This window comes from Mastigoproctus giganteus, chromosome 12, assembly GCF_048544385.1.
Source record: "Mastigoproctus giganteus isolate SK-2022 chromosome 12, ASM4854438v1, whole genome shotgun sequence".
Taxonomy (NCBI): Eukaryota; Metazoa; Arthropoda; class Arachnida; order Uropygi; family Thelyphonidae; genus Mastigoproctus; species Mastigoproctus giganteus.
In genome coordinates, this window is record NC_143586.1 from 87,959,226 (window position 1) to 87,977,545 (window position 18,320).

At 37.0% G+C, this 18,320-nt stretch overlaps 1 protein-coding gene across 1 annotated transcript in view; it reads right to left on the minus strand.

The window, feature by feature from the left end:
- Window positions 1–18,320, minus strand: part of hpo (serine/threonine-protein kinase hippo) — a 185,335-nt gene that overhangs the window by 43,206 nt on the left and 123,809 nt on the right. The window contains exon 8 of the mRNA XM_090386778.1: window positions 3,471–3,587. Coding sequence (XP_090242904.1) covers window positions 3,471–3,587 — 117 coding nt within the window. The remainder of the gene's footprint in view (window positions 1–3,470; window positions 3,588–18,320) is intronic.

The following is an 18,320-nucleotide window of genomic DNA, read 5'->3' on the forward strand; positions in this document are numbered from 1 at the left end:
TAGCTTATACTGCTTAGAAATCCTGAGTAGTAGTCTCGACACCCTTGGTGATGTACATTTGAATTCCAAAATGAAGTCAAGCTTACAGGTCTGTAATTACTCAGTTCACCATCTGATCCCTCTTTATGAGCAGGAGAGACATTTGCACAGCTGCAGTCTGTAGGAATATTCCCTGAATCCAAAAATGCTCTCATAATTAAGGCTAAAGGTTTGCTTACATCTTTTTCTGTTTCCTTTAACATAAATGAATAAATTACATCAGCCCCAGGTGTCGTATTTATTTTTAGCTTCAACAATTTCTCTTCCAGCTATCAGATCATTTAACTCCTAGTTAGAATTACTTCTGGTATACCTATCCTTAAAACTTTTCAATGTGTGAATATAGATGTAAAATATTTATTCAGTCTGTCAGCAACCTATACAGGATCATTAATAGTTATGCCAGTAGTGTCTAGTGGGCCAATGTAGTTCATCCCTTTTCCTTCTAGTGTTAACATAATCAAAGAATTCTTAGCACCTTTCAACACTGTTCTCTTCCCCTTCAAAAGAAAGTATTTCGGAGAGGTTTTATAGCTGGTGATGAAATATACCAAACTGTGCCATTGCATGAAGGAAGGATTAGCAGGATGTTCAAAAATCTCATGGGATGGCTCAGAATTTAGTTATGCCTCTGTTCGGACACAACTGATGAAAAAAAAAAAAAAAAAAAAAGATCAGTGTGCATTCATTCCTGCACTAACCATTCATAATTTTCAGACAGTTTTTCTTTCTTTGTAAAGCAGTACATTTAACATATATGGGCTAAAAATAATTTGTGTGAAGTAGTTCTTCAGTCAAACAAGACCTACATATTATTTGTTATAGTGCAATTTTTATTAAAACCATATTCATTGGAACATTAAAAGAGAAATAAGATTTTATTCTAAAATATCAATGTTGCACAACACATCACTGCACTTATCAGGAAATTGATTTTCAGTGAGAAAAGTGATGTCAGGGCTGTGAAATGTAGTCCTGAAACCAGACAACTGCACTTGTATACAGATGCAATCAAGATAATTAAAGCATTGAAAAGATAACCCATTAAATAATGGGTTTATTTAATGGGTTATCTAGCTATTTAAACTAAGAAAGGATGGATGTAGCCCTATATATACATTTTTTTTTTTTTTTTTTTTTTGTCATAGGGCAATACCACCTATATTTTATTTATTTTATTTTTTTAACGGCTCAGGCTAAGTAAGCCAGGCTTCCTTGAATCATTTTGTCTTCAATACTAATACTATTCAAAACTATTTAAAATGCAGTTTTTAACCCTAAGACCACTTTATGTGTTTATAATCAGCCAACAGCATCTAAAATTCACTACTCATAGTGTGAATATTACCAAATAAAATATATTCAAGTATCTGAGATAAGAGGGTTAAAAGTATTATTAAATGTAACTTTGGAAAAAAACAGTCAAGTTTCTGGCAAAGGGAAGGGAGATGTCAGATCAAATATTTGAACTGAGACATATTATTGAAAAGAGAACACAACAAAAGACTGCATTGTGGATTTGTTAATACTAAAGAAGCATACGACAAAGTATCTAAAAATCTGCTCTTTTAAATTTTATAAATTTTTTTTTTTTTTTGTAAGTGTTACTTCTTTACTGTCATCTCTTTTTATAATTTTCTTGTAGGAAAGACTGCAAGTTATTGACAAACTTTAGTGTGAGTAGCATAAAAATGGATCACTACTATATGCCGATGAAGTAGAGGTGCTGGTTAAATAGTAGCCTGCAAGATCTTTGGGATTCTCTGAATAAATCAGATAAAGCTATAGACAATTTGGCATTATAATTAGTAACATAAAAAACTGAAGTAATGAAAGTTGGGAGAGACAAGGAAAATTTAAAGTGTAGACTGAATAATGAAACAGTCGAAAAAAGTTTAGTTGTTGTTGTTTGGTTTTCAGGAGCATTAGCAACTAAGGCCATATTGCTCCGGGGATATATGGTGGTCATTCCCTGACCTTTCCGCATCCTCCGTATTTGGTGGTCACGGGCTCGAACCCCAGTCTAATCAAGAAGCACGTGACTATGTATTGCTGCTCCTGCCCACCTGGCTACGGAACCGCCTAAAAAAAAAGTTAGCATTTTGTATATCTAAGAACAGTTTTTAATGAAGATGAAGATCAGTCGTGGAAATAATTAGTGCAGAAAGTGTGGGTAGTCAGTTAAATTCATATGGGAAAACAGGAAGGCTAAATTATCAAATGAAATTATCTGTTTAAAACACATTTTTAAGGCCTACTTTAACCTATGGAGCTGAGAGCCAGAAAATAAGGAACCAATATGACAAGCAAAGCAAACTTAACATGGCATAGACATACAGAAAGGATAAAAGGGAGATTAGTTAAACAGATGTTCAAGGCAAAAATGAATGGTGAGTTGCACCATGGGAACTAAAAAACTTAATATATTAAAACATGCATGTCCGAGTTGCACCAAGGGAACTAAAAAATTAATACATTAACGATTCTCGCTCTCTCTCTCTCTCTATCTCTCCCCCCTTCCCTCCCTTGTTTATCATTCATAATCCAACTGAAGGCGACATTCAAAAGTTTACCATCCAAACTCTGGTTCTACAATATATTTTTTTAGAATGGAGCAAGTTGCTATAATGAACACTGGAGAACAGTGCACTTTGTTCTGTGGGATTTAATTTTAAATAGCTTTAATACTCAATCTTTCCGAATTAATAATTTTTTATTCCAATCAGATGCAAACAGTCAGGAAGGTAAGTTCCATTAAAATAAGGTAGTCTAAAGCTTTCCTTTTTTTGTTTGTATCTATCTAATTTAAAGTTACCATAGTATAAATGACACCAAAACTAAAATTTTCAGGTTTTAGTGTAACAAAATACACTAAATAGTAGAAAACCTAATGAATTTGAACCTTTCATCATTCAACTAAGGAGAAATGAGGATAGGCTTTGCACAAGAGGGTATGAATGCAGTATTCATAAGCATTGTGATGTTCACAAGCAACAGGTTAAGAATACATCAATATATACAAGCATAGCAGTTTTGACTTATGAAGGAAAGGGATGTTCAAATATAGCAAAAACATAACTAGCTATAAAATATTTAGATGTATTAACTATGTCAGAAATCAGAATTAAATTTAAAGCCACAACTCTAACATTTGTTTCTCTAATTAACAATAAACGAAGGACTAGCTAATAAAATTCACATGCCAAGAGCAAAAATCTTTCTTAAAAGCTAAAGAAATATTAAATTTTTTGAAATAATTTAACAATCCTGAGAAATGCAAACTAAATATTTATTTTAAAATAAAATTTTTGTTCAAATTCATATAATAGTTTAGACACTACTAGAGCTCTCAGCTGTGGAGAATCACAATGATGAATCAGCTAAAACTTCATCATTAAATTAAAAGAAATTTTTTAAGTTAGAATAATTACCGATTCTAAAGTATTAATCCGTTCTCTACGGAAGGCTTCATTTTCTTGGATTTCTCTAGCTTCAGAAATCATCTGCTGAAGGATTGTCACAGGTTTGGCATTTTTTATAAATTCATGCTATGAAAAGAAATATTTATATAATTAAAAATAAATTAAATAAGATACATATAATGTACATTTAAAGACAATAAAATGTCCTTATCTTTCTTTCTTCACCAGTTTTATAGGAAAGCTATCCAAGTTATTAAAACTAAGTTAATTAAAATAACTGTTTATAACAGCAGGTAATTTTAGTGTACAAAAAGACCATAGATAACAAAAAACATAAGTACCTGAATCAAATGTGATATGAAATAATTATGAAATTCAAATAATCATCCCCCCAAAAGGTTTGCTGCTTTTCTCTCAATGCTTTGTTTCACCATATTTAAATTTCTTCCTCAATCTTTGGACATTGCTATTATCATGTGTAGTGCTTTGTTTCACCATATTTAAATTTCTTCCTCAATCTTTGGACATTGCTATTATCATGTGTAGTGGACCACAGTTACTCTATTTTCTTAGGGTTTTTTTTTTTTTGAAGGAAAAAAAAAAAAAAAAAAAAACTTAGTTCTTCCTTCTGAACAATTTCACAATATTAGAAGAACTAAAACGAATCTGTTTCCTGAACTGAACTGGGTTGTTAATACAGAATTGTATACTTACCTTGTGCAACAATTGTCACTGCAAATAAAATTCTCTGTTATACCTTTCTAAATTAATAGTAGTTAAAGTATTGAATGAATTGAGAAAATTTATTATAAATATATTTCGAGTAGTCTCAACATCAAAAAAGAAAATATCAATTTATTAATCTGCCTTACAAAAACTCACTTCCCCCTCACTAACTAAGTAAAGCCAGTAAAAGCTACTGTTTCAACTTTTCACTACTAGTGTTGTTCAGGGGTGCATTCAGGGGGAGTCAGAGGGGGCATATGTCCCCCATAACCATGCATATAAGTGTACCTACCTTGAGCATATTATAAGAGGCCCACAATATGACCTGCAGAGACTAATCCTGCAAGAGAAGAATAAAGGCAAAAGAAAGACCAAGAAAAAAAACAGTGGCTTGATAATAAAAAACATGGATGTGGATCTTACAACACAAGAACTATTTCATAAAGTAAGAGACAAAGTTGGCTGGAAAATGTTGGTGTCCAATTTTCAAACTGAACACAGAAGAAGACTTCTTTACATAAAGGTTACAAAATGGGCATCAATAAATCATTGATATTACTGAATTTCCAACTGAGAGGGTGTTACACACAATACAAATGTAATGGAAACCTGAAAAAGTCATGAACTCTGATCTCGTTTATTAGATACTTTATTGCACGCAAAAGAAAAAGTAAATACTGCATGTTAATGAATAATTTCAAAGATTATAAACTATATAAAAATCTATAAATATTTTTCTGTGAGTGAGTTGCCTTTATAACAACAACGTGTGATGGCAAGGCATGACATACTTATTAGCATTAGTTGAGGCACATGATGCAAGAAAGCAAGCTTACACAGCATCAGCCAAAAAAAAAAACCCTTCCCATTTCACCCATCCAGTCATTCCAAATGTTTGTCTAGTTCAGCCTTATTTTTTATTTAAGTTCCACAACAACAGATGGAAGTCTGTTCCAACAATCAACTACTTGTTGACTATAGGCAAATTTCTGCACATCTATTCTACAACTGTCTTTCCTCAATTTAAATCTATGCCCCCTCAGGTTCTTAGTCTGAGCAAGCAGAAGTATCCTGTAAGCATTGCACCTGATCAAACCATTCAAGGCCTTACAGACCTCGCAGGTGCCTAGTCTCCAGATGCTGCAACTTTCAGAATTTAAGCCTTTCTTCATAAGCGCACCCCTTTGATCCTCTCACTAATCTTGTTGCCCTTCTCTGTTATAGCAACTCTGCATCCTTGCTAAAATGAGGCCTCCAGACCTGTATACAGTACTCAAGGTGTGGCCTGACCACTGCCTTATACAAAGGGATAATCACCTCCTTGTCTCTGCTAGCAAAATTTCTATATATCGACAAAGCTCCATGACCTGCTCAGGCACCCCCCGTCTGAACTGCTCAGAGAACTTCATATTTGACTGCACAATTACTCCCAGGTCTTTTTCATTCTCCACCTCTCTGAGTGTAGTACCACAGAGTTGGTATATTTCTCTTGGGTTACTGCTACCCATATGCAGTACTTTGCATTTGTCAATGTTAAACTTCAGTTGCCACTTCTCAGCCCATTTGCCTAACTTTTCTAGACCCTGTTGCAGTAGCATACTGTCTTTAGTGTCATTGAAAACCCTGAAATCTTTGTATCATCTGCAAACATGGACATTAAGCCTGTTATAGCTTCATCAATATCATTGATAAATACACAAAACAACAATGGGCCCAGCACCGAACCCTGGGGAATTCCACTAATAACATTATTCCACATAGAGCAGTGTACATTTATTACCACTCTCTGCCATCTCCCACTGAACCATCCCTTTATCCATTGCAGTAACTTGCCCTTAATGCCATACTGCACCAATTTGTATAGCACTCTTCCACGTGCAACAGTATCAAAAGCTTTCCTGAAATCCAAGTATGTGATAACAAAATTATTTTTAGCATCCAGTTCCTTTGTGACCACATCGTAGTATCCAATCAAATTTGGTCAGACAAAACTTCCCCTTAACAAACCCATGCTGTGTCTGAACTATTGTTGCTGTCTTGTCTAGGTGATCCTATATCACCTCTTTAACCATTGACGCCATTATTTTCCCCAGAACAGAAGTTAAACTAACACGTCTATAATTATTTGTGTCACCCTTTGAACCGCCTTTGTGAATTGTGGATACATTTGCACATCTCCAGTCCATGGGGACTTCCCCTAACTCTAAGGATACTCTCATAATTATGGCTTAAGGGTTTGCTTACTTCCCTTGCTGCCTCCTTCATTATAACTGGATAGATTCCATCTGGCCCAGGTGCCTTTTTCTATGTTTATCTTCAACAATTTCTCCTCCACTTTACTCTCAGTTATCACAAAATCACTTAGCTCCCTGTTAGAGTTTGATGAACTTCTGGCATTCCCCTCCTTGAATAACTCCTCATGTGTGAATGTAGATGCAAAATATTCATTCAGTTTATCAGCTACTTGAGCAGGATCATCAATAGTCGAACCATTGTGGACTAATCCGATTCATCTCCTTTCTTCTAGAGTTTACGTAAGTAAAGAAGTCTTTGCTGTTTTCCTTTGCATCCTTTGTCAAAGATTCCTCATAATCTGCCTTTGCCTGCCTAACCTCCTTTGTGACTTGATTACAGACTAGCTTATATCTGTCGTAGGCTTCTGTGTCATCTGATAATTTATATGCACCCCATGCATTTTTATTCTCTGCCATGAGCCTCATTAATTCATCTGACATCCATTTAGGCCTGAACCTTTAAAAGTATTTCTTAGTTGGTATGAAAAGCCTAGTAGTTTCCAAGATTAAGTCCCTGAAGACTTCCCATTTAGAATTCACCATTGGTAACATCAGCTGATCCCACTCTATAGAATTTAAAAACTGTCTGAGACCTCTGTAGTCACCTTTATGAAAACAAAAACCCTTCCCTTTACCCTTGATCATAGTTACATCTTTAAGTAAATCCTACATCAGTATACTGTGATCCTTGTCACCTAGTCGTTCCTTTTTCTACAAATTCTAATGCATGCGTCATCACTGCTAATAATCAGATCAAGGGTATTACTCCCTCTGGTTGCTTCTCGAACATGTTGCTGTAAAAAACAATCCTCCAATAGCGTGCAAGTGACCAATCCACAAGTTCCAGTCCATATCTGGAAAGTTAAAATCCCCCGTTACAAGACATTCTGACTTACTGGCCCATTCTATTCTCCTCCTCTGTTGCGGATCAAGTACCTTATCAGGTGGTCTCTATATGCTCTCTTGAGGTTATAAATAATGCCTTGATCCAGTGGTTGCATTAAACAGGTGGTATTGGGGGGTTAAAAACAAGAGCCATATATTTGTCAACTTAAGTTTCTCAGCAGAATGTGCTATACAACGGTCTAGAATCATCAAAATGTTCCTTTTTTCTGAAGCCATTCTTCTGTCCAATTTTGATAACCAAGACTGAAAAATTCTGACCATAGGCCAAGCAACATCTTGGCTTGGAAAACTTACCAATCACAAGTGGGTGTAGTTTCGTACTGCCATCTGAATTGCAGAATAACAGAACAGTGAGTCTTTGTTTACTTAATTTTCCACCACGACAAGACTCTCCTCGAACAGCAAATGTTTTGTTTGACTAGAAATTATAAAATAAACCTGTCTCGTCAAGATTAAAAATATCCTTTGCCTCATATTTTTCAAGGATGGTCCGTACGGAACACAACCAGTCTGTAGCCTTTTGTTTGTCGACTAATCCAGACTCTCTGCAAACATTTTGCAAAACCAAGTTATTCCTGTCTTTAAATCTTTGGAGCCAGCCACTGTTACATTTGAAGTCGCTAATCCCATGTTGCTGAGCTAGATAATTTGCCTTTTCTTGCAAAATTGGACCCGATATTGGCAAATTAGATGCACGCATTTTTGGATACCACTCGAAAAGTTTTGTTTAAAGCTCCTCGTGTTTTGCACCACGAATTCATTTCCTGTTTTTCATCTCTGCTACAGTGTCACGCACTTCTTCAAGTCTTTTTTGGTTTTTCAGTATTGTAAGTAAAGGGATGTTGCATTTCTTTGCAATGTCAATTTTGCTTCTTTCAATCCTATCAACCTTTTGTGTAATTTTTAGTTTAATTTCCAGGCTTAATTCTGTCCGTATACGTTTTGTCACCATAACACTGTTAGATAAGATTTAATATAAACAAAAGACAAGTTCCGCAAAAGACATCAGATCAGATAAAATGGCACAAAAAATAATTGCTGTATACGATAGCAAAAGACTTTGAACTGGGGTAACAATTGCAACTGACCTTATTCCCGTGGAGAGCGAGGGAGTACATGTAAACAACTTATCCTTCAGAAAGATGTTTCTCAGAGTGCACTTGACATTGTAGCTACCATAAACTGCTTTTGTTTACACAGTTAATTTATAACAAGTCAGTGCCATCCTTCGGGAAGTAGGGAGCCAGGTGGCGGGGGACAATACTCGGACTGCTCTGCCAAGATTTGTATTAAACATACAAAATGACAATATTTATTTCTCACAGGGTGAAAAAGAACTTTGTAATACATATTAACCGAATTTTGTAATAAACAAATATGTTTACATAGAAAAGCCTATCCTTTTGCAGGGGAATGGTATGTGCTTCATATAAACGAGTACTTTGTATAAACCGAGTTTGTATTAACGAGATTTTACTGTAAACAGCTGGAAGTCAAGAGAAGAATAAATTTCGGATAGATGGCATTCAGGAAATATAGTCGCATACTGAGAAGCAATATCCCAATTTGTCTGAAATATAAAATAATGAACCAGTGTATAATCCCCACCATGATTTATGGAAGCAAAACTTGGGCACTCACCAAAAGAATGGAAGAGAAGCTGAAACTACACAGAGAAGAATGGAACAAATTATATTAGGAATCAGGCTGTTGGATAAGGAGAGAAACACATGAATTAGGCAGCAAACTCAAGTAAAAGACATTCTTAGCAAACTAGAGAACTGGAATGGACTTGGGCAGGACGCATAGCTCAAAGACATGATGACAGATGGACTAAGAGGAGCTAAAAGAAAACCAAGGCAACAATGGAGAAGGACAGATGAAATTCAAGAGTTTGTGGGAAGTAAATGGATGGTCATTGCACAAAACAGAAGGAACTGGAAAGTTGCTGGAGAGGCCTTCATCCTGCAATGGGTTAAAAATGGCTAATGATGAACCTAAGTTTGCTTTTAATAAGCATGATTAAGCTGTAATAAAATGATATTAAAAAGTTTCCAGCGGAGTTTCTGCCATATTTCCATATTTACCACCACGTGTTAAATTCTCTCTTACCTAAGAGCATCACTGGGATAAAACGAACTTAATGATCTGGCCTTACTAAGTGTAGAATAAAGAAACTAGGGAATATTGACTTGTGACATTATTGACCAATTTGCAGTTTCATTCATAGAATTTATCTTTATTGTCATCACAACATTTATTTAAAAAATTATTATTTTTTTAAATCTCTTGCTGTGTGACATTGATTTATGTTTGCAAAGTGCCTTTTGCAAATAAAATAATAATTTTAAATAAAAGTAATAATAATCATTATTATTTTACTTTAAAAATTTACATAAAGGAGAGGTGCAAATATATTGCATTGCCCCAGGCACGCACCTAATAACCTTGCTATGCCTCTGACACATATTATATTAGAACGTTAGCCAACTTTCTGGCTATATCTCACAAATTCTCTTACTGTAACTCCCTCCTTTGTTTTATTTTCTTATGTTTGGAGAATTTCCAAAATTTTATTCAATTAACATACATCTATATACATATATAAATATCTATGTTAAATGGATTATACAGAGAACTGAATTCGTATCCATCTTAAAAAAGTAAATGCCTACTCTACCAACAGTTCTGTTTATAGTTCATATACAGTAGTTCCATCTGTGAATCAAACACAATTCAGCTTATAAGTGTAAATATTACTGTCTTAATTCTATCAATTAATGCTTACACTATCATAATGAACAGATGGATTCTGTGAGTGGAGGACTGCTCCACTCATGGAATCCATCCACATAGGTTCCAGTAATTTATAACTCGTTGGCTAAAACTTCCTGCAATCCAGTCTAAACATCTCTCCCCCTGTAAATGGAAATTATGGCCCCAAGTTCTAGAATCACTTATAACCATGAAAATTTCAGCCTCATTAATTTTACTTATGCTTATCTAATTTAGTCTCCAAGCTCTGCAACCTACATATTCAAAGTCTTTCCTCACATGGAAACCCATATGAGGAAAGGCTGAATCTTCTGAGATCAAGTAGCAGAATGTCTTTCTTTAGGTGTGGTCTCCATACCTCAATACAGTATTCCAAGTGTGATCTAACAATAGCTTTATATAATGGGATTATGACATCCTTATCTCTACTAGCAATTATTTGATTAATCATGGATAGGACACAATGGGCTTTCCATGCAACCTGTCTACAATGCTCTGAGAACTTCATTTCTGACCGTATCATAACACCCAAGTCCCTTTCCTCTACTACCAGCTTTAGTTCAACTCTACCAAATGTATAAGTTATTTTGGGATTACTGTTCCCCAGGTGTACCTTACACTTCACTGGATTAAAGCATAGCTGCCATTTTTCTGGCCATCCCTGAAGTCTATTTAGGTCACTCTGAAGAAACTCTGCTTGTTCAGAGTATGCTCTGAAAATTTCTGCTTGTTCAGAGTATGCTCTGAACAAGCAGAGCACATTCTGAAGGACTAGCTGACCCCATGAACAAACTCTGCTTGTTCATGGGGTCAGAGTGCCCTTTTTGTGTGTGTGTGGGGGGGGGGGGTCTGCTCTGTGGATACAGAGTGCAGCTTTGCACGAAATCCCACACTGGCCAGACTAGCTATAGCCAGTGTCAGTAGTTCCCATACCATACCTTAAAAGAGAGGCTGCATGGTGTCAGCAAGGCAGGGCTGGTTCCCTATGGGTTACCCCCACTGCAGTCCAAGTAGGGGGGGGGGACTGCCAGAACACTACACATACTCTTCATATGTTCAAACCTTATGCACACCTTCCACTGTTACAGATATACAGGTATACACACTTTTTTATTATTATTTTTTTAATTATTATTACTCATTTAGGGGCAGATTGGTAGGTAACAACAGACATCAATCACTCACTCATGTGCCTCCTTTCATTCATCATGAGAGAGAGAACAAAGGTACCACCTAAATAAACACAACTGTCAAGGCATCCACACTTTTTTTTTTTTGACTCATCACAACTACATTCACTTGGCCACCGCACAGTTTACACAGGTGACTTTACTTGCATTCACATCTGTACATCTTAATGTAGAAGGAAACAGTTATATATATATATATATATACACAGTAAGTCCTCGACTTATGCGATTAATCCATTCCAGCGATTTCCTTGCAAGTTGAAAAAATGTGCAAGTCAAATAGTGCTTAAATACAATATATTTTTAATTGTATATTTGTTTGAAAGGAAAATTCAAGCAAATCAACTTCTATTTATGAAAACTTTGTGGAAATAAACATTATTCAATATCCTATGGAGTACATTCTTGTACTTAAATATAAAAACATATCTAATTTAGCTGAAAATACCCATTCTATACTAATCATTTAATATGTTCTCAGACTCTGGAGATATTTATGGCATACTGAAGTACTTGTCCAATGATGTCTACACTGTAGCTCTTTTTTTCTCATCGTAAATTAGTTTGTAGCATGCAACTGCATCATGCACTGCTCCAATCACCTTTTCAAACCATTTGGTGTCTGGATCCTGAGCTTTTAAGCCATCTAGTCCTTCATCGATCATTTTAAAGCATTTAGCCTAGTATCAAATCATTTTGATGGTTCAACTTCTTGTACATCCTCTGAAACCTCGTCTTCATTTTTATGGTCATCAAGCTCCGTTAAATGTTCATTGCTTAATTCCTTTCTACTTTGCAACAATTCAATAAAGTCATTTTCCTCTAAATTTAATTCCAATGTTCATTTCAATGTTCAATGTCATTTCCACAAACTCTCTAATTACATCTTCATTTTCTTCACTTCCCGAAGCATCTTGAACAAACTGGAGGGGGGGGTGAGTTTCTTCCAGACGGCATTCATGGTTAAAACTGTAATTTCACTCCAGGCAGCATCGATATTTTAAAAAGCTTTGTAAATGACAAATTCTTTCCAGAACTGATCTGGCATTCTGTCCTTCAGTGGCCCTTGCTGCCTGTCTAAATGTTGTTCGTAGATAATACTTTTTGAATGTCTGTATTAAATGCATGGGTTGGTTTGGTTTGGTTTGGTTTTTTTTTTTTTTTTTAGGAGCATTAGCAACTAAGGCCATATGTTCCAGGGATATGCGGTGGTCATTCCCTGACCTTTCCGCATCCTCCATATTTGGTGGTGACGGGCTCGAACCACGGTCTAATCAAGAAGCGTGTGCTACGCAGGTGCCATTAAATGCATGGGTTGAATGAGGGAAGTTTTCAGGCAAAAATATAACTTTTATGTTTTCGTGATAGTCACACATAGTTGTTGGGTGACCGGGTGCATTATCAACCAGCAGTAATATCTTAAATGGTAGGTTGTTTTCTTGGCAATATTTTTTTTAACTACTTGCACAAAATGATGGAGAAAGGAGAAATCAGTCCTGAAAAATTTCTTGTGTCACCCATGCTTTTTGATTGGACTTCCACACAACAGGTAGTAATGCCTTTGAAATATTTTTGAAGGCCCTTGGATTTCTGCTATGGTAAACTAACAGTTGTTTTATTTTGCAAACTCCAGCAGCATTTCCACCAAAAAGAAGGGTTAATCTGTCCTCTGATACCTTAAATCCTGGCATAGTTTTTTCTTCTTGTGATATGTAAGAATGATCTGGCATTTTTTTCCAATATTAACCAGTCTTGTCTACATTGAAGACCTGTAGTGGTAGGTAATCCTCGGTTTTGATAATTTCTGCAAAGTCTTGGGGAATTCCGTAGCTGCTACTATGTCTGAAGTAGCAGCTTCACCTGTAACTCTGATGTTGTATAGTTTAGCACGGCCCTTAAATCTTTGAAATCATCCGTGGCTTGCAACGAATGTTTCACTAGCAACATTCTCATCACTTTTACACTTTAGTTCTTCAAAAAGACTCAAGACTTTTTCTTATATGAGCATAAGACAGTGGCATTTATTGTTGTTTCATGTCTGCTATTTAAATGATCAACAATTTTTCCATTTCTTCTATCAATAAACCTCTTCTTTTGGATATGCCACTTTATGGATACGATTGTAGACTGCATTAGCACAGAACTTTATATGTGCTGCATAATTCAAACTTTATCTTTTATAATGGTTCTAACAGCCCACTCATTCATTTCGTAAACCGATGCAATGTCCACAAATTGCTTGCCGTTTTCATGTCGTTTAATGATTTAGACTTTAGTCTCCACAGTTATAATGTGCCTTTTCTTATCACTATGATTACTATTCTCACCATTTTTGCTTTACGCAGGCATATTTAGGGTTTATATTTATTTTGTTTACAACAAGTATAAGCTCACAAGATACAACTTACACTTAAGTGGTTAAGGTGAAAACAAAGCGCCGATGCCATTATCAATTCACATTAGCAGACACTAATGCAATCTATTATATTTAAAGTGGATGCTGTGGCTAGTCATGAGTAGTAGTGCAACTGCGTATCTATGAATCCGCATAAGTTGAGGACTTACTGTATGCACACACACACACAGGGTATGACAATTAACATCTATTGGATATTCTCATTCATTCATCATTCATATGCAATGATCCCTTTTATAACAGTACCCTGAATAGATATAGCACAACACACACACACACACATTATAAAGGCGACTCCATAGCCAGGGGGGCAGGAGCAGCAGTGCGTACCACACGCTTCTTGATATTAGACCGGGGTTCGAGCCCAAGACCACCAAATACGGAGGATGCGGAAAGTTCAGGGAATGACCACCGCATATCCCCGGAGCAATATGGCCTTAGTTGCTAATGCTCCTAAAAATCAAATAACAACAAACAAAAACACATTATAAAGATTTTTTTTCCCCTTTCTCCAGGTTAAATGGACTCATTTCCCAACCAGCAAGTTACACATGTCAATGCTAATTATACTGTTACATACATTCACTCACTCTTAACATAAACTCCATCAAAAATATTTCCTTTCATACTTGCACTAAGGTGGGAAACATTCTAGCTGGCCAGTCATTATCAGTAGTTGTCATCGCCGGGGAGAGGAACTTTTCAAGGTAGTGGTGGGTGTCACAGTTTAGGTTATCACTGCATGGTTGCTTCTTCTAGTCCCAAAGTTTCTTGAGCAAATTTAGAGGCCATGTAATGCATGTCATCAGACATGGGAAGCTGTTCATCTCCAAGGCTTATTGGTCCTATTTTTGTCACGAGTATATATATCTGTGGGGATGATGACTGGGGCAGTCATATAAGACACGAGCCCAATCCTCATCAGCACCACAGGTGCATTTTGGGCCGTGTGTGTGTGTGTGAGGCCAGGTTGACATAGCTTTTCCTTCAGAACCATGCCCTGTTAGCAAAAATGTAGTGTACAAGCCTGTTGCAAACCAGGATGAAGGTTTGGGGGAGACTAGGGTTACCTGTGGCAAGAACATCCTAGTAATGCCTCCTCTATCCGACTGGTCCCATCTATCTTGCCATTGCTGGTATAGACAGGTCAGTATCCTTTTCTTTTCCAGTTTAGGATGAGTTGTTAGGTCTATGTTGATCCCTGTGATATCAGTGGGGAATCTGCTTTCTAAGCCTATAGTTGAGGTCTCTTGAAATTATTTCCGAATCTAATGGCAGTGCACCAGCCAGCACCTGCAGGGCAATGGTGCTTACTATGTGGAATGCCCTGCTAATTGTAAGTAGGATCACATGCTGGATGGATCCTAGTTTAGCTCTATTGTTGACTAGCAACATTCTAGGGAACCAGATGCCAGCCCCATAAATAATTACTGGGAGGAAGATAGCCTTATAAATGAGTGCTGAAGTCTTCCTTTTTAAACCCAGTCAGCTCTACTAATTCTGGCAATTATGCCAGCATACCTTCTCACTTTTTTGAAAACATTTGTTAGATGACAGTGAAATGTTAGCTTGGAGTCAAAGATGATTCCAAGGTATTTTAGTTCTGTTATTAGGGCTATTGTTTTTCCTGAAATCTTTATCAGAGGTGATCTAATGGGCTAAGAAGTGGCAACTGAAGTTTAACCTTGACAAATGCAAAGTACTGCATATGGGTAGAAGTAACCCCAAAGAAACATACCAACTGTGTGGTACTACACGTAAGGTGGTAGAAAATGAAAAGACCTAGGAGTAATTGTGCAGTCAGATATGAAGTTTTCTGAGCAATGCAGACAGGCTGCCAGGGCAGGTCATGGGGTTTTGTCAATGATATATAGGAATTTTGCTAACAGGGAGAAGGAGGTGATTGTCGCTCTGTATAAGGCAATGGTCAGGCCACGCCTTGAGTACTGCGTACAGGTCTGGAGGCCTCATTTTAGGATGTAGATTTACTTGAGCATGTACAGAGAAGGGCAACAAGATTGGTGAGGGGAATGAAGGGATCCTCTTACCAAAAGAGGCTTAAGTTCTGCAAATTGCAGTGGCTGGAGACTAGGCACCTGCGCGGTGATCTGATTGAGGTATATAAGGCCTTGAATGAGTTGAGCACGCTGAATTCTGATGGGATCCTTCCACTTGTTCAGATTACGAACCTAAGGGGGCATAAATTCAAATTAAGAAAGGACAGATGTAGAATAGATGTGCGGAAATTTGCCTTTAGCCAGCGGGTGGTTAATTGCTGGAACAAGCTTCCATCTGTCGTTGTGGAAGTTGACAGGTTAAATAAATTTAAGGAGGAGCTGGACAGGCATTTGGAGGGAATGGTGTGATTTTTTTTTTTTTTTTTTTGGCGGATGCTGCATAAGCTCATACACTTGCTTTCTTGCATCACATGCCACTACTACTATTACTATACTATTACTATCTGCTTAATTTGCCTTTTAGTAAGATGGATTTAGTTTTTGTACTAGAAATTACCAGCTTATGAGTTTGTGCCTAGTCCTGTAGAAGGTTCAAGGCATGATTTACTGGGTCTTCCATAGCCCTTCTGGTATTACCCTTCACAAGGAGGACAAGGTCATCTGCAAAGGCGACCTTGTCCGCTTGGCTTGTATCAGCCTACAAGAACTCGTCCAGCACCAGGTTCCAAAAACAGGGACCCAGCACTGAAACATGAGGGCATGCATGGGTAACATTTTGCTGTATACATTGAAATCTAGTTTGCACCGCTATTTTCCTGTTGTTAAGATAATCGTTGATACGATTATATAGGTTCTGTGGAATACCAGCTTGGCATATTTTCCTGATGAGGCTGGGACACCATAATGTATCAAAGGCAGCAGCAAAATCAATTGAAATAGCCAGAATGTGGGTTTCCTGGGTGGCATCAGCTGTACTCATTAGTTTGTTAACTGCATCCTCAGTCGAACATCCAGGTTTGAAGCCAAACTGTCTGTCCGACCAAAGGTTTGCATTCGGATAATGTGCTTTTAAATGGTATACTATGAGCCTTTCCAATACTTTGCCCAGAACCGATAACAAGACTATTGGCCTGTATGATTCAGGATCATTTGGAAGTTTTTCTGGATTCTTTAAGATTAATCTCAGGTTTGCTAGTTTCCATATGGTGGGAAATATACCTTTGCTTAGACAGTTATTAAATAGTTGGAGTAGATGTTGAGACTGACTTTTGCAAGAATTTTTATCATTTCTGGTTCAATTAAATAGTGGCCAGGACACTTCTTTTCTTTGGTTCTATTAAGAGCATTTGTTAGTTCTACTATTGTGAAGCGCTTCTAAATCCAGAGATACATAGGCCTCATTCTCACTGCAGATGTTGGTTTGTTCATAAGTGAGTGTTTGGTCGTCATCTGGGAACAGAGTCAAGGATGTTATTGATTGTTCCATCCAAAGTGTATGTTGGCAGTCCTGTCATATTATCAGTGGTGTGAACTACATCACCTTTTGGCAGCTTGTTGGTAGCTATGTGGTATACAACACCCCAGGGGTCTGCATTACTGAAGGTACCAAGAGCTTTGCACGTTTATTTTTTCTTATTAGTTGGGTATAGTTATTTCTCAGGGCGCAATACATCTCCCTTCAGGCATTTACCTCATCTGGAAGCCAGCTAGATCTAGATCTTCGAAATTGCTTCCTTGCTTGGTGCACCATTCACCAGGGGTTTTCCAGTTCAGGGCACCACCAGGGAACTGCATTTTTTTTGGGGGCCTTTTCTTTCTAAAGGTAGCTTCAATGGCTTTTTTTAAATTAGTTTAGTAAATTTAGACACCTGTTCATCAGGGTGTAATTAATTATTATGTTATGGGGAGATTCCCCGAAAGGTAGAATTCAGTGCTTCAGTAAATTTGGTCCAATTTGTCTTATTAATATTATACCTGATGATGTCATATACTTGGGAAGAGGGAATATGATCTAGGTGATGAACCAGTTGGAAAGTGATTGCACAGTGGTTGGACGTAGTTCAGAACTCCTGCACCCTCCAATTCACAAAGTTGTGTGTAATAGCATTTTTGGCCATTGTTACATCAATTACACTTTCATGCAACATACTACTGTAGGTTGCAAGATTGTGTGGCTGGTTTAAAACTTTATATGGTGAAGCAGCAATGAAGTCCTCTAATCATGCCTGTTCTAAGTGCCTACTCTGTCTGAATTAGGTCTGTCAGAGTTGTGGCTAGGTAATTTTTAGCATTCAGAGTGGGGTCTAGGGCCATAAAGGCTCCAAGATATATTCCCAGGGAAACATACCAAAACATTGTTGCCACCTGCCTGTTTCTACTGGACCAGGATACTTGTGAGATTCCTCTCCATATCCTTTGTCAACTATTCTCATAGCATAGCAAGAAACATGATGCATCAGCAAACTTTTTTTTCCCAGTAGTAAATGGTCCAATTACAGCATTCAGTTGCAAACTTTAGGTGTTGTTGATGACGGATGGCTAGCAGCATGAATACCTTGACTGTGCGTCTACTCTGGAGGCAACCAATACCAAGG